Below are 23389 nucleotides of genomic sequence, written 5' to 3'. Positions count from 1 at the left end.
CCTGTCAGCAGTTGTCATTCATGTGTCTGAGGTGAATGCCATGCCTTTGAAAGATCTCACAGAAGTTTGCCTCACTTGCTCCTCTTGATCCGACTTGGAGCAGTCAATGAAAGAGCCTTGCTCACTTCCTCGTTTGATGCAGCCCGACTCCTTCCTTCAGGCTGCCTCCAGCAGTTTGAATAAGATTCACTCTTGTACCATGTTCTGTGTGCATATGTTATTTTAACCTTGATCCAATCTGTCTGGTTTAATTAAACCTTGCTAATTGCAGACAGAATTACCAAGGAAGATATGTGTATGCAATACCGAAGGCCCAGAAACAGCCATGTGTTGTGTGGGATATTCTTTTTTTCGATTCCGCTCTGATCTCTCCCATGGGTGGCCGTTCTTTCTATCTCTGGGTGCTTAAATGATCTCACAGCAGCATTTCAAGGCCTTTCTGTTAATTTGGGAATATATCTCAAAGTAAATGTTTAATAAACCTCAGGGCACAATTTCTCCAAGATTTCAAAGATAAAGAAGTGAAAGGCTCTTTAAAAGAAGACTTTTGAGACTCTTCTTCATCTGAGAATCCGGCAAAAAAAATTCACTGTAAAAAATAAAATAAAATCATCTTATAGAAAAGCACCACCATTTCAAGATTGTGCATGTGTGTTTGTTACAGATCATGGATGGCCCAGGTGAAAACGAGCCGGACCTCATGCCGGCGTCTCATCCACGGTTCTGTGAGGCCATTAAGACTGACACTCCTCCGTATTCAACCCTCTTCACACGAGTGTTCAGAAACAAGACCTTTCACGTGTACAAACTCAAGAAACTCAAGAAGAAAAACAAAGCTGAAAGCGGTCCGTAGTGCTTGTTCCTCAACAGTAGTCGCCCACCTTCACTGGATATCTGAATGGCCCATCTGGAATGTTCAATGAGTGTGTGATAGTAGCAGGTGTGTGTGTGCGGCTGTGTGCTTGAGAGATGCCTGATTGAGCCAGCACACGTTAGATTTGGTGCGTAAATCTTCTGTGAGCCGGTCTGCTGCAACAGGAGCTCAAGTTTAACGTGGAGAGAAGGGAATAAAATCTCTTTCTCACAGTCTGTTGCACTCCCTCACGCACTCTCTGATCATCGCTTCGCTTTCGACACGTGCCCTTTCACCAAACTCACATTTATGAAATCAGGAATAGGGATGTTTTGTTTTTTGGTTGGTGTCAAGATGAGCTACATCCTGCTGTCTGGCTGCTTTTAATATATACAGTTGTATACATTACATCCATCCATACGCCAAAAGAACAAAAAGTTTTTACCTGTTTTTGGTTACTCTTACAGCAACAAATCTGAATGATCAGCCTTACTCATGGGTTTAGAGGAAGTGCCATAAATTTTCATCGTGAGAATACATTTTCTGTAAGAATAAATCGTCTCACACATTTACTTTATTTAATAAGGGACCTAGTAATAGTTAAGAATTTTGTTTTCATTAAACTTTTTCAGGTTTAAATTAGGTTTTTATTCCTAGATTTTCAATGTGATCTCAGACTTTTGGATTCCACTGTATACGTTTCGTGCTTTAGTTGTGTAAGTAGGAGGTGATCACTTTGGCGCTATAGATGGTTAAAAAAAAAAAGAAAAAAAAGAAAAAAGGTTTTGATTTCACATTGTAAACCAATTTACAGGGATATTAAATGTAGTATGTTTTTTAGGATGAAGTATTCATGAAAGTTAGAAATGTCTCATGGAATTTCCTTAATCCTCCATCGTGAAGTTGTTTTTAATGTAGTTTTGTTGAGATATTAACAGTTTCGCAGTCTTTTTAAAACAGAGAAAAAAATCATATCATAACATTGTTGACCATTCAATTTAACTCTCTCAAGTTCTAAATGAAGCCTTTAGTGTATGAAAGTGCCTTTCCATTTTCGGATAAGCTCTGCTGCACTAACGAGTCATGCATTCAAAAGACCTTCAAATGAGTGGCCTCAAGTTCTACAAAAATGTACCTACCTTCGATCTTCGCTGCTGTTTTCTTTCTTTCCAGAATGTTAGCTGAACATCTTTGTACAGAGGTGCTCTGGGTGGTGCAAAACAGTTTTGAATCTCTTTAAAGTGTTTAAAGATAAACATGTTTTTTTTCCTGAAAATTCGGTTTATAACACGAGGGCTCCTCTGTGACATTCTGTTATTGTATTATAATGTGGTGAAACAGCTATTGTTACATTACCTGTCAAGACAGTTGACACATAAACCTTTGCTTCACACAACGTTTCTGTCAACACTGTCCCTCAGGAAATGATCTTGATGCAGCTGTGTGCTTTGATTTCATATGCTGACATTGTTTAACTGTAAGAGTTCTTCGGTACGGTTTATTGCACTAGTTTGTTACTGTGGTATTTCACGCAGATGGATTGTTTTCATTTGTGCAAAAGTGTTGATTTGTCTTTGGATGTTCAGTGTACATTTCCATTTTTGTATTAAAGCAAATTTGTATGTTGAATGCTGCAGATTTCTGCAACTGCAAAAAGATTTCTGTCATTTGAAGCCAAATCGCAAAGGCATTTTGATAGATGCAGGTCAGAGATTTGAGGTCGCTCTCATTTCATGTTTAGCATTATCCACAACTAATTACAGCTCTGTTTCCATATAATAAATAGGCCACTTATTCCTCAAGAGACTTACAGCAGATAAAAATTAAAACGCCACTGTTTCATTGCAAGAATATAGCAGTATTTAACAGCAATGTTCAAGTATCATCGAACAGAAGAACTCCATTTATTAAGGAAAAAAGAAAAGCAATTTAAAGGATGCAAATACAAAACGCCAACATACCTTTACCAACTCAAAAAAAAAAGATTAAATAATACATGAAAAAAAGCTTTAGATTCCTTTATATATTTTTAAAAAGCAGTTTTGATATGCACAAATGAGGTAAAAACATTGTTTCACAAAATAGAGTACTGTATATAGTCACCACACAAACAAACAGGTGGCCTTGGTTCAAAATTGAAGAGGAATAGATTTTGTAACTTAAAATAAGGAATTCCGTGATTCAAAGACAGAGCCCAATCGTGCTTCATTCATGAATACTCTCACCTCACACTGTATCCTTCCCAATCCCCTTACAAGGATGACTCAAAGCGCCAATCCCGTTGGCCTCTTTAACTCTATAAAATAGCAAGCATTGCACTTCCAGCTATATTTCTTAGCTTTAACTTGAAAACCTTTATTTTTAAACTCTTGTTGCTGCCTTTGGAAATATTGGCACTTTTTGAGATCTGTAATAAGAGTGACGACTTCTCCATCGAGTTTTCCAACTCCCATGATCCTTTGGTTCACAGCATGACAGTGAGCGATCAGTTCACATTAGGATTAGCACTCTGATGTCTTTTAACACACTCCTACTCTCTCCACTCTCCTCAGCCAGCCTGTCATGCTCCACATACGGCATTCTCCAGGAAAAAATATATAAATAAATAACTGAAATGATAAAAGGAGGGCAAAAAACATTGCCATAAAATGCATAAAATACAAGGTTGGCATTTGAGGCCTCACGGGGGGAGACTTTTAGTTATTCCATTTGCACACACAAACTTGCCTTGCCTTTCCTTTACCCCATGCAGCCTCACCACATGCGTTCACAAGCCCATTAAACATGTTACATGAGAGGCGCTCAGGGTCTGACATCGCTGGTTCACCACTCCCTGAATGCACCTGGTGCCGAGGCTCATCTCTTCACTGCAGCGCCGAATAATGTGATGGGATACAAGTAGTTATTTATAGTAGAACAGGAAATGGTGATACGGTCGGGTAAGCTGGTTTGGTTAATAACACAATACTTTCGAAAGGAAGCAAACCGAATGTAAGCTCATTCTGGAGCTGTAAGCTCCTCCAGCAGAGCTCGATATCATCTTTGAGTTGATCACATGGAATAACACACATTCGTTTGTCTTAATGGCTATCCTTTAGTTTGGCGGACTCTGATTGCTACCACTCAATAAAGCGTGAGAGCCAAGAGTTTGTGATAGTTTTCAGCTACAGAAAACTTCCGTCTCATGCCAGCCACTCAGCCTTGTCCCTCAGTCACATTTGTATTCCAGCCGCTCCTTTTTGGCTAGAAAGAGAGGACACAATTTGTATTCCCAAGGAATGTCTCCTAAAATGCCAGACAATAAGGCTGCTTTCTGTTTCATTTTCCTCAGTGTTTTTCACACATCTTCAGTTTATTATTGGTCTTTTTTTCCTGCAGACTGCCTCTTTCATCCTCGCATCCGAGTGAATAGAATCTAAGTGGAGGGTTGAGCAAATAGAAAAAAATAAACCGTATCTGAGTATGAAGTTATGATTGATGAACACAAGTGGCCACCCTGACAGAACAAGCGGTGGAATGATTTCAGAAAGCGGCCCGTGAAGGAGGAGGACAAACCCCTTTCTTGTCACATCCGAGCGTGGCAGTTTATTTTTCTTCCCGTCTTTTCTTTTTAAGAACACATAGACCATACAGACATATAGAATGGAATATCAGGAAAGATCTGAGTGAAGCACGTCCGAGGCGCTCCGCCAATGTTGGACACAAAGATAACAAATGGTTCCACTAAAATCATTGTCATCCGCAAGTAACTTCAATAAAGATGCCCGTTCTGGGCTTAAAAATTGCCATGAACACAATTTGCTGTGTCCTGGATTAGCATTTTCCATTTGCTGCTCATTGAGAGTACCAAATGCCACCCGGCTCTGTAAACAGAGGGAGTGTCTCGCATGAAGTTATACATCCAGAGAAAGCCGAAGCGTAGGAATTTTCGGCATAAGAAAAATCCCTCTGGTTTTTAGACAAGTCTTTAGTGGTCTCCCTCCTCTCCTCGTGCTGCAGGAACTCTTCCCAGCAGTTCCTTAGAGGTCGCTGCCCTCGGCCCGCTCGTAGAGGGCTTTCAGCTTCTCAAAGCGCGGCCCCCACTCTTTCAAACACTCTTGACCCGCTGCCGTTCCCTCTTCCAGCCCAGCGGAGCTGAAGGAACTCAGTGACCCGGCCAGCGAGCCGCCCCCCTCCGTGGAGAAGACCTGCAGGGAGTCGAAAGGTGCCGTTTCCGGGTGCTGGTCGGCATCACGGATAATTTCACACAGGTAGCGGGCCAGGTCCTGGCTGGAGAACGACAGGCTTTTGCGGGCCAGCTGGGCCGTTCGACTGGGATTTGCAGTCTGGCCTTGAGCCGGAGAGTGGCAGGGGGGGACGTCCCTGCGGATGGTGGTGGCTCCCGAGGATATGGAGGAGGTGGTGGCGGCTGTACCCGCTCTGGAGGGGGGGTCAGGCTGGCAAAAGTGTTGCTGTTGCTGCTGGGAGGGAGGATGGTGGTGGTGTATGACTCGCGATCGGCTGTACTGCACTGACTGGGCCGGGCTGGGCTGCAGGGACTTCTGGAGCTCTGCCATGTCATAGGCATTCTGAAGGAGAGCGGGATAGAGAGAGAGAGAGAGAGAGAGAGGAAATTAAATGCATGCATAAAGTGCTGACAAATAACAAGATCATTAGCGTTACATAATGTGCCATTACGTTCAGGAACTGGTGTAATAACAACCTCTATCACAAAAACTGCTACGACTAATAAGACAGAGCTCACTGACAAAATAAGCAGCTTGACTTCTACATCACATAATTTATTATTCCCCAAACTGTTAATGGCATTAATCCGGATTCAAGCTGCTAACACCGCGTTCAGATTAACACCTTTGTGCACGTCTTCCTGCACCTGAGAGGAAGAATCCTGACAGATGCAGCGAGGAGCACACACTCAGTCAACACAACAAAATGTGACACTGGTCCCTTTTACCCATTGAACATCAACATTAATCCCATTTCACCGAGGATGATTCTCCTCGTTATTAAGCGGTGCAGCTCTCGGGGGAGGAAGAAAAATCCTTCTTGAGGAAAAACTAGACGAAGAGAAGAGGAGCAATAGAGACAGAGAGGGAGGTGTGGGTGACACGGGTGTGGGTGTAATTGATTACACGATGAGGGAGATGTGCGAAGCTTCATCAGATGGAGAGGATCAGAGCACCATGATGCATCTGATAATCATGTAACAGGATTTTACACATGCAGATATGAGAAAGAAAGATCCTGCAACATATCTACACCCACATACTTCACCAGGCAATTACCTCTAGTGTTTCTCATAATAAAAAGCCACATATTGTACAAAATAAGTTGTCACACTTTCCCTCTGCACTCAATGAAATTTTTAAATGTTAGAGGTTGTCATAGAGACAAACTGACAAGTGCGCCTCTCTGCCACAGGGCGTCATGACAACCTGCACAAGTTGTCATAGTAACTTTGAGGGCTTAGTTGTCCTCATTTGTCAGATTCTCTGACCTGTGATCTGAAATCAGTTTTAAAACATAAGTCAGGCGCTCACCTGATCCTCCTCCCCGCCGCCCTCCTCGTCGTAGTTGAGCACGTTCTCTCGGATGTCCTCCCAGCCGTCATGGTGCGCAGACACGTGATATACTCCCTCCTTCAGCCCCTTATAGCTCCGCCAGCGCGTGTACAGGAAAATCCCCAACAGCAGCACTGCAGAGGCACAGGAAGTGGTTGAGAATTACCTTGAGTGCTGATCAAGGATCACTTTAACCTATTACAATTTACAGGAACACTGGACCTGTTCCCCAATCCGTGTGAACTACTTTCAAATGAGCTGGGCTGTGAAAGCACATTGCCTGGAGCTTCCCTCAGGCTGTGCTTCCCTGGCACTAACGTGGCTTGATGTCAACGTGATGACTTCGCAGAGATGGCCTGGATTTGCCACAGACACATTATTCCAGGGAGCACTGTGGCTTGTGTCAAGTATAGCTCGCTGAATCAATCCTGTTTGGCACCACTCTGACCTTTAGAGTATATTATCTTGCTATCGAATGCCCAGTACACTTCAATCTGCCAACACTCTATTCTCTCTCTCTATTCGATTCAGAAATATTCTCTATTTACCTTCTTTTGTGCGTTTATCTCTATCGCTCTCTCAATCTTCAGACCTTTTGAGATTTTCTCGTTCCCTTCCTTCTTTTGCTTCCTTCTATTACCTCTGTAGGGATATTATGTGTCTTTTTAAGGTCGACCCCATAAATAATTCCAGGTTTAGACGTTCATGTCAAAGACGTGAGAACCTAACAAGTGGTGAAGGGACCATAAAGAGGCAGAGAAAAGCACTTGTGGTAGAAGGTGTCATACCCGTGTTCGAGCTTGACAGCTGCTTTTGGATTAATCTAAAGGATTTGAGCACTTAAATGAAAGCCTCACTATAAATTAAAATATCTGCTCTTTTAAAAGATTCGTCATGCCTTGTCACCACCAAAGAAAGGAAGATGCTTGAAGAGAAAATCCATTTTTAGTTTAATTCTGTCCTGCACCCTTTCTAAAACTATTTGGTGAAATGTCTCATTTGCAAACAGAAAATAAGCCTTGGTGAAGGAAGACCATTTCTGTTCTGACATATGGCATGTGTTGCTGCATAGTTCTGGTGTGTTTTGTCAAGCTTTGAAGAAGATGATGACAAGATGTGCAGAAAGCCATACGGAGTGTGTCTATCCAACTGAGATCATCTGCGAAAAAGAAATGTCTTCAGACAACTGTGACATACTGTATGTGTGATATACAGAACGTGTGTAAAAACATGAAAAATAAGTGACAAAAAAGAAAATGCTACACAGAGATTTTTCACACTTGCAAGTTTAAGAGTCTTGTAAGACCATTATTAAACTGTCTGCCTGCCCAGGAATGTCCACTGTAAATTATATAATTTAATCCTTTATTCATTGCCAAAGGTGACTCATTTACTTGCCATTTCAGTCTAAAAATGGTTGTCTTCATTAATATGCCTAAAAAATGACCTAAATGCCACTGTGCTCCCTCTCAGTCTATTTCTGTCTCTCCAACAGTGTAACTTTTCACAGTGATTTTTAAATGCATCTTGTGTGGTTGATATTGAGTGAAAAACTTCTTCATCTGATTCCAGACAAGCCTTCTGTCTCTTGGCTGCCTGCTTCATCGATCACATGACCCTCCAATCTGACCCCTCAGACCCCTCTCAGGACACCCAAGACCAGCCCAGCATCCTAATCTCCAAAGCGAAGACGATAAACACTGCTCTGTAGAAGGGCATTCAGACATTTCGCTTCTGTTTCTGCTATGGAAATAAAACAAAGCTCAAAGTAAGACCTTTAACCAGTGGGGAATTTTCTTCTTCTTCAAGCTCTTCACAGATAGCAAAGAGTGAATGAGGTGTTCAAACATCTATCAAGGTTTCTGATAAACACTGGAACAAAACACGTTAATGATGATTTCTCATGGTCATTAAATTTATTGTGTTTCTTAAGGAAAACACAATAAATCAATGCCTGGGCAACACATTTGGTTTCATTAAATGAAACACATTGTTCATCCATTTAATGTGTGTGATTATTAATTTAATAGCATTGACACTCTCTAGAAGAATCCCTAGATTTCTTTTTCAATACAAGAAAACACAAAGCATGAGAAAGCAGGGAAGGAGAGAGGAAGAGAAGAAAAGATAAATCAGTGGGCACTAAAAATTTGTTATAGTAACATAGTAACTACATGTCAACTTACTCTAATTTGAGTATTGGTAGACTGTATGCTTAATATCTACTAACACTTTGATGGTCGCCAAAGTCCCTTATAAAGTCTTTGTGGTCCTCCAACTGACATACTGACTAAGTTAGTAACTGCAACTACTGTACATCAACTCATTCTACTAACCTGAACCCCAACAGTCTACTAATACTCTAATGTAAGTTAGTTGACATGTAGTTGCAAAGTTACTTATAGTTACTAGAATGTCTAAAGTTGACCATCGAAATAAAGTGTAACCGTAATTTGTAATTAAGATTGCACCTACATATAATAATCAGAGCACTCTGACAAAATTGTGGTTGTAAATGTTCGGTCATTCTCTATTTTTATATGTCAGTAAAAACAGAAAAAGAATATGTACTAAGAGTGCAACGCTTAGTATTTTAATGTGACATGGTCTTTCTATCTGATCACACCTGAGACACATTAGTATGAAGTAGAAAATGCTAAACTAAAGAATATCCAGATCCGTATCCAAAAACAAAACACGTTATACTAAAACCTCACCTTCACACTCACAATTCAGGCCCATATGTCAGTAACCAATCTCAAGAAAAAAGCAGACACTCTCCACCTTCAAATGCTTCAAATCAGTATGACCATATGGGACTGACATTTACCACTATCCTCACATGGAATAATCAACACACACATATACAGATAATAATAAAGGTTACATACTATCGCACACGGTTTCATTTTATTTCCCAGTTTCATCACACACACACACACACCCCTCAGTTTTGCAGCACACCACTGCTCAAATGCCCTGGAGCCCCAACAGAAGATCAAATAATAAAAAAATCCAGCATGTTTGCACTGACATGACTGTGTGTGTGTATGTGGGTCTGGGTTTGCCTACATCATGGGTCAACAGTAACCACACTGGTAGCAAAACCTGAACCTAACTGTCCCCATGAAAACAACCAATAAACACCAATAAATTATATATTAATGAACATGCTTTGTGCCACCGTAGAAGTAAAGACAGAAAATACAGTATCATTAGCTCAACATAAAACCAAAAGAAGCTGAGGAGATGTTTTGATGTAAATGTGTAAAACAAATGTAAATGTGTTTTCTCCATTATCTCTAGACTTGGGGAAAAACAGATCACTGTTGTTCATCTGCATCTTAAACTGTTCATCTTCAAAAGTTCTGTTTCATTGAATTTAGAAGTCAGAATGCCATAAATCCCTGCACAACGCATCAATTCAAAAGGGAAAGTAATTAGTCTATGTTTTCAGTTAGACTTAAATATACTGGACTGCAATTTCTAATTTAAAATGTAAAACACAACACAAGGTCACAGCAATCAATTTGCTGTGAGTAATTTTATGATACTGAGATAATTTGGGTTAATAAATTGCACTCAGTATTTAAGACATGACACTTTACTTAGATTAAAACATGACAGTTGGATTCAAGTGGCTAATTGAACAAATGGCTTGCATTATGACTTTTCTTCAAACTGTGGTTAAAATACAAATGAAAAATGTCCCTTTTCCCTGCAATGTAATGTAAATGTAGTCTCACATAAAGTCCATGTTCTAACATGCCATATCTGTGCTTTTAAACACCCAAAATGACAAGCGCAATGTAAATTATAAACACTTTATGACAGAACATTCTGTCATGAAATGGTTAATGATTGGGAAAATTAATATGTGAAAACACATGTGGAAGGACAGTCTAGTCACATTTAGTTGAATGAAAAACATACAGAAGTCCTGAGATCCAAAAGTAGGTATAAAAAGGACTTATGGGGCATATTTTTAATCTTTCCAAAAATTCATGGAAAATGAAGATGGAGATACTGACACTTTACTGAGAGTCTCTCAACTGAAATAAACTTTTTCACACAGACATTAAAAAAGGATCCCATGAGAGCCACAAAGAGCGAGAGATTGTCAAAGAGCACTATAAACCATAATCATTCAAGTCCATCTTTTGATGTTATGATGGGTGGTTATTCCCGCAGGTGAGCATCTACACTGAGTGAATGTCAAATCTGCATATCAGCTTCGCTGTAGAAAGACACTTGACAATCCAGGTGTAATAGAGGACAAATGATGCCTCTCCACACTGGTGAATCACAAGTACAAATAGCAATTTGTTTATAAAAAAAAAAAAAAATAAAAAAAAAATATATATATATATATATATATATACACACTGTATATAAAATATATTATTATGGTTCTATAAAAAAGAGCATGCTGTATACTCTATAAATGAATGACTTTTTCAGTCTTCTGAGGTAATTGTGTGCTTGGTCTCTCAAAAGTAGCATTCAGAAGAACAATTCAAAATCCCTCTCCTCCTGTTCAGAGCCATCTCACCACATTATTTTCTGTTCCTGGGGTTTAACGGATGGACCTTCCCTCTTTGCTGTAGTGATGTGTTAGTCTGCAGGAGGGCTGGTTTCAGCAGGGAAGAGCGAGTCCTGTCTGGTTAGGTGGAGGCGTAGTGTAGCACGGAGCGCTAAACCTATTAACCGCCTTAAAAGAAGAAAAAATATCTTCTTAACGCTACGCCGAAGCCTTTCATATGGCAGAGAGCACTTAAACCACATTTATCGCCGCTCGTCTCTATTTGGAATCGTTCCAAACCGACAGAATGGAATGCAGAAAAACAATGAAGTTAAAAAACACAGAGGAAGGAGGGGATACAAAAAAACTTACTGGCTACTTAAAATCAGTTGAGGACGGTCAGGACCATTGAAATTCTGCCCAAAACCCTAGTGCATTGATCTCAATTTCCAGCCCGGCTTAGGTAAACAGCACAGTTTGTGCCTACAAATCAAGAAATTAACACTTTAAAAAGCAACTGGAGCTGAGAATGAATAAGGTCATGTCAAATCTATAATGGAATGAAACTACGAGAGGAGGAAAAAGATTGTTTAGTTCCCTTTGGCCTCGAGCATATCAATGCAGGCAGATGAGGACGGAGGAACGAAGGGAGTTAATATGAGTTTCAGCAGTCATGATCATTGATTATGTAGACTGTGTTCTTTACCGCTGTCAGACAATGCAAGAAAAAAATTATACACATGGGAACACGAAACCTTGGCATATATAAGAAATATATACATGTATGCCAAACTCTTAACAGCTACAACATGGGCAAGGCAAGAATATTGAAATGCCAACCACCAAAATAAGTTTTAAAAATACATGAGGTTCAGCAGAGGAGGGAGAGCACAGTTAATATTTATGTGACAAACACCAGGCTGATACATTAATTTAAGGCTCCTACTGAAACTAATATTTCGCTGTAAACCAACAACTGGCGTGTTGACTGTGAGAGACATGATTAAAATTGTAAAATGTACCAAAATAGATTTTGATTAGGTCACTCTTTATGCAACAACTCTCATTTATCAATGTAGCAACACCACTTAAGCACTTGTATTATGATCATAATTAGGGCCCAAGCCCCGAAAAGGGCGAAGGCCCTATTGTTTCCGGATGGATTATAATTATTAGATTTTTTTGTGTGCCTTTTTGCCACTTTTGGGGCCCTTAACATGCTCAAAAACTCTTGAAATTTTGCACACACGTCAGAACCTGCAGCCATCAGGGCCGGGCTGAAGCTGGTACCGGGGCGTGGCAGGGGATGGGGTCCGAAAACTTGGTCCATAAATCAAACACGCTTGCATGTAATAATATGAAACTCAGTACACATATAGATCTCATCGGGCCGAACAACTTTCGTGCTCTAAGTTTTACGCCAGCCCAACAGGAAGTCGGTTATTACACGTTGTTTGGAAAACGCATACAATGGAATGTGAAATACTCCTCCTAGGGAATTCATCCGATCGCCACCAAACTCGGTGTGAATGAAGTCAAGACACTGAGGATGAATTCTTGCAAACGGATTTTTGATATCTTGAACGGTTTGGCCATGACGAGGAAACGAATTTATGGCGAATAATGGGACACAGGAAGTGTGTTATAACTTCTGCATACATTGACTGATCTTGATGAAACTTCCGCAGTGTGTTCGTTGTAAGAGGCCGATCACATGGATGTGACTATTGTGAGTCAAAGTTATAGCGCCACCAACTGGCTGCAGGAAGTTTGTCACTTTCAAAATGCTTTGAAATCACTCTCTTATTTTTACCCGATTTGCTTCAAACTTTATGTGTATAATGTAGACACACAGCAGATGTAGACCTGTGAAAGGATTATTGATATTTTAGATACTGTTGCCATGGCAACGCATCAACTTTAATATTCTTTTTTGATGCTTTTGAGACTCTTAGCATGCTTGAAATTGCATGAAACTCGACAGACACATCACATTTATTAGCCAGTAGACATGTGCAATGTTTCAGAAACGGGCGTGGTGGAATGGCTCAGTAGCGCCACCTTTTGACCAAAGTGGGGCGTTAGATTCATCTACAGCAACACAACTTGGTATGTATATTGTTCTCATCAAGCAGGACAACTTTCTAATTTACAGTCATTAGCTCCGACCAACAGGAAGTCAGATATTTTGGTTTGAATGTGGATTTTTCTGGAGAATTTTCTCTCTCTCTTTCTGTGTGTGTGAGGGGTGGGGGGGATTTTTCACCCTTGAACAGGGTCTGAAAACTTGGTCCATAGATCAAACACGCTTGCATGAATTTATATGAAACTCAGTACACGTATAGATCTCATCGGGCCGAACAACTTTCCCTTGGTCAAGGTTTACGACAGCCCAACAGGAAGTCGGCTATTATGGGTTGTTTGGAGAACGCTTGCTCTGGAATTTGAAATAATCCTCCTAGGCAATTCTTTCAATTGCCACCAAACTCGGTCAGCATGAAGTAAAGACATTGAGGATGCTAAATTGCGGACGGATTTTTGATATCTCGAACGGTTTGGCCGTGGCGAGGAAACGAATTTATGGCGAGAAAAGAAAAAAACGAAGTGTTATAACTTCTGCATACATTAACTGATCTTGATGAAACTTCAGCAGTGTGTTCGTGGTAAGAGGCCGATCACATGTATGTAACTATTGTGAGTCAAAGTTATAGCGCCACCAACTGGCAGCAGGAAGTGTGTCACTTTCTAAATGCTTTTGACAAAAGTGGGGGGTTTAATTTTATGTAATGTACATAATAAACAACAATAGTTTAGCATCCAAAAAATGTAATATATATATATATATATATATATATATAAAATAGGGGGAAAAAGAATATACATATATATATATATATTTATTTATTTATATATATATATATTTTTAAGTGTGTGTATGTATATATGAAGAGTTCAGATGCAAAAGCCTCTAAATGCCATCTGAAATTTTCTTGTAGAATGATCATTTTTATCAAGCTCGTATATATAAGTTCAGTAATTTCACTTAAATGACAATTAATAGGTAATCTTCATTGCCATTTAAGTGAAATTATTGAATTTAAATATACGAGCTTGATAAAAATGATCATTCTATAAGAAAATTTCAGATGGCATTTAGAGGCTTTTGCATCTGAACTCTTCATATATATATATATATATATATATATATATATATATATTATAATTATATATATATATATATTTTTTTTTTTTAAGTGACAAGACAGAGAATATTACTTATCTGATATATATATATATATATATATATATATATATATATTGGTTACATATATATATATATATATATATATAAATATATAGCCCGCAATCGCTGCTCGCAGCTATATTTAATATTATTACCCATATTGCCGGCTGTAACGACATGAGGGTGAGTGAATGATGAAATTTTAAGAGTACATGCTGAAGATAGGTACCTAGCAGGGCCATAAAGCAGATGCATATGGCGAAAAGGGAGCTGAAACTGAGACCCACGTCGTCTCGGTAGATGGCCAGCGTCACCTCGCAGTGCCGGCCACGGTAGCCCTCTGGACAGTGGCATGTGAATTTGGAGGGCGACTGTGCCACACACGTGCCCCTGTGACATGGGCGGCTGGCACAGAGCGTGTACACACAGAATTTGCCAGTGGAGTTTGCCTTGACCATGTGACCTGGGGGACACCTGCGATTGGAGGAGACAAAAAGGGTTGATACATTAATCAAATGGTAATATATTAACATGTATGTGAAAAAAGGACTGACGGGTTCAGTGTTTTAATGCTAAAATATAAACTACGTCCAATAGATTCAGTAAATAATTCATGACAGTTAATTCAAAAATGAACATTTGTGAGTAAATAATGGTATCCTGTCCTGCCGACACCTTTTTCCATTAAGTTGCTCAGGTTTGCAACAACAAGAGAGTAAATGATGACAGAATTTTACATAATAGGTTATCTGTCACTTTAATTAAAGTGTATATTTCTTCAATACGGAAAAACATATTTAGAAACCATATTAAACTATTTTGTTTGGCGCTACAAGAGAAATTCAATAACATTGGTCAATAAAAAAGGAAAGCTTTTTTGGTACACATAAAAACAGTACAACAACAATGTTTGTGAATGTGAAACCGCTCACAGTGAGCTGGTACGTTTAAACCCTGTGTGAATAAAACAAGCTTGGGATCACATGCTGCATTTTTCTTTGTCCAGGAAATCAGTGTAGAACCGATGGATCGCTGAAAGAATATGTGATAAAAAAAATCTTAACATACTCTAAAAATCTCAATGTGACCGGCACAGATCAGATAAGATAAGATAAGAACAAGAACAGGAAAACCTGTCAGCAAGTCAGAGGCAAAAAACAACATGCAATCAAAGACACAATCGACTACACAGCAGCTGCACAGATCTCACAGCAAGAGAGGACAGTGGACAGGTCTGGGGTCAAGAGCGGCCCACAGATTTCATACATGTGTACCCGCCTTCGACTGAGGTATGTTTACACATAACCCCAGGGCCAAAGTGCATTTGGCCAAGCCCCCCTACTATGTGTGTTTGTGTGTCCTACATTGAGCAGACAATGTTAAATGGTTAAAGAGGATTTTTATTAAAACTAACCAGTTTCCAAAACATGGAATCTGTTTACTATGTCTTCATCAATTTTATTTTAATTCAGGGTTATTACAGTTAAGTAAAACTAAAAATAATACAATAAAATAAATAATTTCAGCTAGTTGCCAAAGAAACGTCTAATTTTCATTGTTTTTATCTGTATTTAACTATACTGAATGAACTAAATCTAAAACAAACATTACTTAAAATGATATTGGCATTTTTTTTTGAAAACGACAAAAACACAACAAAATGATTAAAACTTTAACTACCATTAAAATATCAAATTAAAAACTAATTCAAAATATGAATAAAAACAATAATACTATTTCAATGATAGTAAAAATAACACTGTTTTTTCTTATTCATTTTACTCATTTCCAAAATGTCTTTAGATTTTATTGTTTGACCCTTGTATCAGTTGACTGTTAGTTTTAAACTATGAATCCATCAGAAAAAATATGAATATTACATACAGGTTAAAACTATGCTAAACAGAGTAAAGCAAATAAATCACTTCAATATTTATCGTGTGAAAATGTATTAAATTTCCCTGTTCCTCAGTTTTGACAATTGACAACATATGTTTTTACATTGCTTTAACTCATAATAAGTTAAGCAATTTTATACTTTTGTAATAAGTTATACAATATTCACTTTTCAACTTTTCACAGATTCAACTTTTAATTTTTCAAGTCAGTTTTATGTAATTTAAGTTTATATGACTTAAACGTACTCGGTTAATAACGTAACCTCGGTTCTCTCTAGAAGAGGGAACGAGTACTTGCGTAAGTATCTTACGCTAGGGGAAAACCTCTTTTCCTCGAGATATTGAAGCCAAAAATTATCCTTAATTTTGCAATAATGTAAAACGCATTGCAGTAGCATGCAGACATGGGCGAGACAGCTCGCGCGCCCATTGGCTGCTCTGCGGCAACTGCACCAGCCTATCGATAGAGGCCCCTCATGACGTCAGAACCAATGAGGGTGCTTCGCGCCCATTACGTCATGTCCCGCCGAAAGCGGGTGGGGCTAGGGCTATAAATACGGCCCAGAGAGGCTGGTTTGGTCAGTTTTTTCATCGCTGAGGCGAATCTGAACGTGACACATGCACGGCAAGATACGCAAGTACTCGATCCCTCTTCTAGAGAGAACCGAGGTTACGTTAGTAACCGAGTACGTTCTCTTACGAGAGGTTCTCTCGTACTTGCGTAAGTATCTTACGCTAGGGGAACACAGTGTAAAACGCCGTGTGTGCTTGAGACATAACACTAAAGTCCCAAGGGCAGGTGCCCGGGGCTCATACAGTGCCTAATCACAAGGGACTCACAGAGAATCCGGGAAGAGGGGCTAGAATAGCATCATTCCTGTAATATAGAGCTCTGATAAGAGCATATTATATCAAGTGTTCCACACAGCCAGGGCGAACTCGGCCTGGACTGATAAATATGGGGGACTTACGCACTGCCCACAGAAGTATACAGACGATCAGTGATCGACGCTCTAGCAGTTTCAGCATCCTGAGCCGATAGCATCGGGCGGGCAATACTGAAAAATTAAACCGAGAGCAACCTAGCTTGTAAAGCGGGAACCTCGAGGTTATAAAACCTTATAAATGTAGACGGGGAGGCCCAGCCTGCCGCCATACAGATATCTTGCAAGGCAATCCCACTGGACCAAGCCCACGACGAGGCCATGCCTCTTGTGGAGTGCGCTTTGACACCTATCGGGCATTGCAGGCCCTTGGATGTGTAAGCTAGCGCTATAGCATCAACTATCCATCTGGATAGACTCTGTTTTGACGCAGCTAGTCCCTTAGAACGTCCGCTGAACAAAACAAAGAGCTGCTCCGTCTGTCTGAAAACAGATGAGCGAGACACATAGGCTCTTAACGCCCTGACCGGGCAAAGGAAGCCTGCGTCCCCTTCCTCTTCAGATACCGGCAGGGCCGACAGGGAGATAACCTGTGCCCTAAACGGTGTATTGAGGGATTTAGGAACATATCCGTGCTTTGGTTTGAGTATGACTCTCGAGTCATTAGGCCCAAACTCCATACACGTCGCACTCACTGAGAGCGCTTGCAAATCCCCTATGCGCTTCACTGAAGCGAGAGCCAGAAGAAACACTGTTTTGAAAGACAAGAGTTTCAGGTCTATTGACTGTATTGGCTCGAATGGGGCACCTTTCATGGCTTCCAGAACCGTGGAAAGGTCCCAAACGGGAACTGAGGGAGGTCTGGGAGGGTTCAGCCTCTTAGCTCCTCTAAGGAAGCGAATGACCAGATCGTTCCTTCCTAATGACTGGCCAAGCGGTGGTTCAGCGAACGCTGCTATGGCCGCCACATAAACTTTGAGCGTGGATGGGGTTCTGCCCTTATCCAGAAGCTCTTGTAAAAAGGAGAGAACCTCCGGCACCCCACAGCGTGAGGGTGAAGTGCCACTCGCTGTACACCAGCTAGTGAACACAGACCATTTTGAGGAATAGAGCCACCTCGTAGATGGAGCTCTAGCCTGTGTGATCGTGTTTAACACTCCCGCTGGGAGGTTAACGGGTACCCGTTGATGGCCCACACATGTAGGGACCAAAGCTCCGGGTAAGGATGCCAGATCGAGCCGTTTGCCTGCGAGAGGAGATCCCACCTCACCGGTATCGGCCACGGGGCGGTACTCGTCAGCTGCATCAGGACTGGAAACCAGACTTGGTTTGTCCAAAATGGGGCGACGAGTAGCACCGGGCATCCGCTCTCCCTGATTCGCTCTAACACCTGGGGTAGGAGCGTGACAGGGGGAAACGCATAGAGCGGGCAGCGGGGCCAGACGTGAGCCAGCGCATCCCTGCTCTTGGAGAAAAATTCCTGACAATGAGCGTTCTCTTGTGACGCAAATAGGTCTATTTTCGCTCTTCCAAATGTCTTCCATAGCAGTTTGACTGTCTGTGGGTGTAAAGACCATTCTCCTGCCGGAAGATAGTTTCTGGACAGTCTGTCTGGTCCCACATTCAGATGGCCGGGCACATGCGCTGCCCTGAGCGAGCGCAGATTGTGCTGAGCCCAGACCAGGAGGCGTTCCGTCAGCCTGTGAAGGATTCTGGATCTGATACCTCCTTGGTGATTTATATAAGCCACCACTGACATGTTGTCCGAACGCACCAAGACGTGGTGTCTTTTTATCTGGGGACAAAAGCGCCTCAGCGCGTTGTCGACTGCCATCATTTCCAGGCAGTTTATATGCAGAAGCTTCTCCCGTTCCGACCACTGGCCGAATAACGGTCTGCCCTCGAGCAGCGCTCCCCATCCCGAGGTTGAGGCGTCCGTAGACACCACCTTCACACTCGAGGAAGTCCCCAGGCTTACTCCTGACCGGTACCAGTCGGTCACTGTCCAAGGTTTCAGAGCTGCGACGCATTTCTGATCGACCTTGAGGCGCGCAAGACCGGAGGTCCAAGCTCTGCGTGGCGCGCGCGCTTTCAACCAATACTGCAGCGGGCGCATGCGAAGCAGACCCAGCTGAAGCACTGAGGATGCTGAAGCCATGAGACTCAGCATCCTTTGAAACTTTTTGAGCGGGACTAAAGCGCCGTGGCGAAAAATCTCTGTCATGCGCTGAATACTTAGTCTGCGCTGCAGCGACAGCTGTGCTGTCATAGACAGCGAGTCCAGATCTGCGCCCAGAAAATATATTTTCTGACTGGGAGACAGCGAACTCTTCGCCCAATTGACTGTGAGACCTAAATTCTCGAGGTGATCGAGTAATATGGTCCTGTGTTCTATGAGCTCCGACTGTGATCAAGCTAGAACCAGCCAATCGTCCAAATAATTCAGCACGCGTATGCCTCGGAGCCAGGGATAGGCCAAATGGCAGGACTGTGTACTGATATGCCTGACCCTCGAAGGCGAATCTCAAAAATCGCCTGTGACGTGACGCTATTTGTATTTGAAAATAAGCGTCTTTCAGATCTATCGACATGAACCAATCCCCTTGGCAAATTTGCGAGAGGATTTTCTTGGTCTTGAGCATTCTGAACCGTCGTTTCAGAAGTGCTTTGTTTAGTCGTCTTAGATCTAGAATGGGTCTGAGACCCCCGTCTTTTTTGGGTACCAGAAAATATCTGCTGTACATGCCCCCTTCGCTCTGAGCTTGTGATAAGGGTTCTATAGCCCCTTTGCTCAGTAACTTCGCTATTTCGGCTCGAAGTAGGTGTGCTACTTCCTTTTTCACCGTAGTATCGATTCACGCCGCTTTGCGTTGCGGGCGTCGACCGAACTGTAGCGAATAGCCTCTTTCTATAATGTTCAGCACCCACTCTGATACCCCGGGGAGCTCTGCCCACGCTTTCGCGTGAGTGGCTAGGGGTAGAATGATATCTGGGCTCTGGTCGCGACCTAGTGGCGAGCGGAGAGCAACGGTGTGCTGTAACATGAGCGCCGCGTTTGCAGCGTGTGAGACTGGGGGCGCGCTGATCACAGCGGGCAGCCTGCCCGCGCTCAGTTCTCCTGCAGCGGTGTGCTGAGAGAGCGAGCGTGGTGAGCCCCGTGGGGTTTAATATGTCTGTGAGCGAATGAGGGCGCGGGACAACGGGCCCATCCATAACGCTGAGAACACCGTCTGTTTGTGCAGACTGTATGTGCGTTGGTTTCGTTTTTACAGAAACCGTGAGACATGTAGCATGTAGTGTTTGCGGGCACTGGGACGTGGGCACAATCACTACATTTGGTGCACAACCGACATGAGTCGATTTTATTTGTGCGGGCCGTGTGTGGCGGGCCGTGTCTGTGTGTAGGAATGGGCACTGGGCAGTGGGCATTTTTACTACACTCATAACACCATCGGCCGTGGCCGGAACCATAGAAACGGTGCTTGGGTGCAGGCGAGCGGGTTGTACAACGCGCTCGTTGGCTGCAAAAATACACATCTGCAGTCGCCTTTTCAGGGAACTGACAGAGCGAGCATTGACGGCATAATTTTATCTGCCGGTAGACCCGGGATCGAACACAGGTCTCTCGCGCGAAAGAGTCACCATAGGCAGTAACCAGCTCCCAGTGAGGGCAGTCGCCGTCAGCGAGCGCGAGAGCTGCGCGTCCTCAGGAAAGGGGCGTCTTGAAAAAGACGCCCGGCTCTTTTAGTGCAATGAGAGTGTGTGTCGCGGCGGCGAACACACACATACACAAAACACAGTAGCAGAGAAAACGATATGTACGCCGGAAAGCGTGAGCAGGAACGGCGACTGAAGGCGGCGAGTTGTCGACCGGCAGCTTCAGATGCAGAACTAATCCCGCTGAGTGCTTGAATCAGACGGCGCGGCTTCCTCTCAGGATCCAGCGATGCGTAGGCTCGCTGAAGAGATGAAAAACTGACCAAACCAGCCTCTCTGGGCCGTATTTATAGCCCTAGCCCCACCCGCTTTCGGCGGGACATGACGTAATGGGCGCGAAGCACCCTCATTGGTTCTGACGTCATGAGGGGCCTCTATCGATAGGCTGGTGCAGTTGCCGCAGAGCAGCCAATGGGCGCGCGAGCTGTCTCGCCCATGTCTGCATGCTGCTGCAATGCGTTTCAAAATTAAGGATAATTTTTGGCTTCAATATCTCGAGGAAAAGAGGTTTTCCCCTTGCGTAAGATACTTACGCAAGTACGAGAGAACCTCTCGTAAGAGAACATCCAAGTTAATTGTACTTAAAAATTTAAGGCAGCAACTTTTTTTTCTTCTTTTTTTACAGTGTACTATGACTAACAATTTTCCCCAATAGGAGGAGACCCGTATATGAGTATCTGTTTACCTGCATTCATGGATTCTCCACAGGTCCACACAGGTAAAGGGGGGGCTGCATTGGTTTTTCCGGCAGGAGTCGGAGGAACAACCCAGAGACACACCTTGAGAGCTGCCCACAGACACTCCCTCTCTGGCCTGACCATCCAGAGGAATAAACCGCCCATTGAGCCTCAGGTCCCGCATACAGCCTGTGCCAATGAGGAAAAACAAAACAAAGTGTAAATCCTCCTCTTACACCTAAATAACATACACTTGCTTCTTCAAAACAAACACACATAGACAAACTGAGCTCAACATGATCCACTCATATTCTGAGCTTTTAAGAAAAGTGCTTTTAGAGTCCATTTAATAAACACACAAAGTGTGTGCCTGAGGCTAACCATCATGGCTGTATGTGTGCTGTGCGCATGGGACTATTCCCTCCCTCTTCTCTTTCATGTCACATATCATTGTCTCCCTTCCCTTCCGCTGTCTGTTTCATGCTAGCTGTGCGTCTCCTCTACACTGAAGGTGCATTTGAGGCTATTATGAATTAATCCTTCCTATTAATGTTTCATGAGTCAATACAACAGTGTGTAATCATGACAGATAGAGGAACAGCAGTATGAATTAGCTGATAAAGCTGTACAGATTCGTCTGTGTGATGTACACATGTGCTGGCTAAGTTCTTTCTCTGACTGAAGTTAAATTGGATAAGCGGTAAAATGGCAGTCTACTTTACAGCACTCTGATGTAACTCAGTGATTGGATTTCTGGCCATGGCATGCAGTATTTTTGTTAGCTCAAAATGTCATTCTACAGTGTTTATTGGAGTTGTCCACAGCTCTCCATGTACTTTGACATATTGACTCCATTTCATTTTTTGTGACCAATTCATCTATTGCGACCAACTCTGGACAGACAAGATGGGAATGGGAATGAACAATCAGGGGACTGTATTTGGTGCTGCCTTTTTTGTCAGCAATGTGTTCCTTTAAGCTCATATTATGTTGGGTTTAATTTAGCACATGTGTTAATGTTATTAAACAGGCTATTGTTACCAGGATTCGATTTTAAACTAAAAAAACATTTGTCTCAACAAGCAGTTTCCTCTCCCTTTAATGAAACACTTGAGTTTGTTTGTCATTATGACAGGTCTGCAGGCCACTTTGCACCTGTTTTTGTACTGTAGTGAAGAAAACAAATGAGTGATTCATTATTTTAATATATTGACAGTATTGATGTTTTTATCATATATGACTCATAATTGATCTTTTACAAATTTAAATAAGCAATTTTAAGACAGTGCCCCCAGAGACTTCTAAAATACCCTCAAGGGCACATGATGAAGTACCTCTGGTAGGGAATTACTGATCTAGAATATATAATAACTTTAGAAGTTTTAGTAAGAATCAATTTCTTAGTTAAATGCTGCTTTTGCAACAAAAAAAAATTCCTGACAGATTTATTAACAACAATTGTTACAGAACATAAGACAATCCAGTACTATTGTACACTACTGTTCAAAAGATTGGGGTCTGTAAGAGTTTTAAGTCTGTTCAGCAGTTATTTTATAAAAACTATTATTATATAATATTATTACAATTTAAAATAGGCTGTTAAATATATAGTAAACTTGAATTTATTCCTGTGATCAAAGCTGAATTTTCAGCATCATTACTCCAGTCTTCAGTGTCACATAATCCTTCAGAAACCATTCTAATATGATGATTTAATGCTCAAGAAACATTTCTTATTATTATCAATGTTGAAAACGGTTTAATATTTTTGTGGAAACCATGATACATTTTATGCAGAATTATTTGATGAACAAAGTTGAAAGAACAGTATATATGAAATAGATTTTTTTCAACAATGTAAAACCCTTGACTGTCACTTTTGATCAATTTAATGCATCGATCCTTGCTGAATAAAAATATTAATTTCATTTAAAAATCTTACTGATGTCAACATTTTGAACCGTTGAGTAAACTTTGTTTGTTTATTGTGAAATTGTAGATGTTCTCTGTCATCTAATAAGCATTGTTCAGGG

General features: G+C 41.6%; 2 protein-coding genes across 6 annotated transcripts in view; one reads left to right on the top strand and one right to left on the bottom strand.

The window, feature by feature from the left end:
- The window catches only part of dpy19l3 (dpy-19 like C-mannosyltransferase 3), a 57354-nt gene extending 54872 nt beyond the window's left edge, over positions 1 to 2482 (top strand). For all 5 annotated transcript variants that reach the window (XM_082161864.1, XM_082161866.1, XM_082161865.1 and 2 more), the window contains one exon: positions 665 to 2482. In XM_082161864.1, the coding sequence (XP_082017990.1) occupies positions 665 to 853 (189 nt within the window). In that variant the 3' untranslated portion in view covers positions 854 to 2482. The remainder of the gene's footprint in view (positions 1 to 664) is intronic.
- Positions 2142 to 23389, bottom strand: part of LOC309492798 (neural-cadherin) — a 290251-nt gene continuing 269003 nt past the window's right edge. Inside the window, exons 30-33 of the mRNA XM_082161808.1 lie at positions 21365 to 21545; positions 14410 to 14654; positions 6394 to 6548; positions 2142 to 5421 (exon numbers count right to left, since the gene is read on the bottom strand). Coding sequence (XP_082017934.1) covers positions 4873 to 5421; positions 6394 to 6548; positions 14410 to 14654; positions 21365 to 21545 — 1130 coding nt within the window. The 3' untranslated portion in view covers positions 2142 to 4872. The remainder of the gene's footprint in view (positions 5422 to 6393; positions 6549 to 14409; positions 14655 to 21364; positions 21546 to 23389) is intronic.

Source organism: Leuciscus leuciscus (genome assembly GCF_965113295.1).
Source record: "Leuciscus leuciscus genome assembly, chromosome: 2".
Classification (NCBI taxonomy): Eukaryota; Metazoa; Chordata; class Actinopteri; order Cypriniformes; family Leuciscidae; genus Leuciscus; species Leuciscus leuciscus.
Note: the sequence above shows the minus strand (reverse complement) of the source record. Positions and strands in the feature narration are given on the sequence as shown.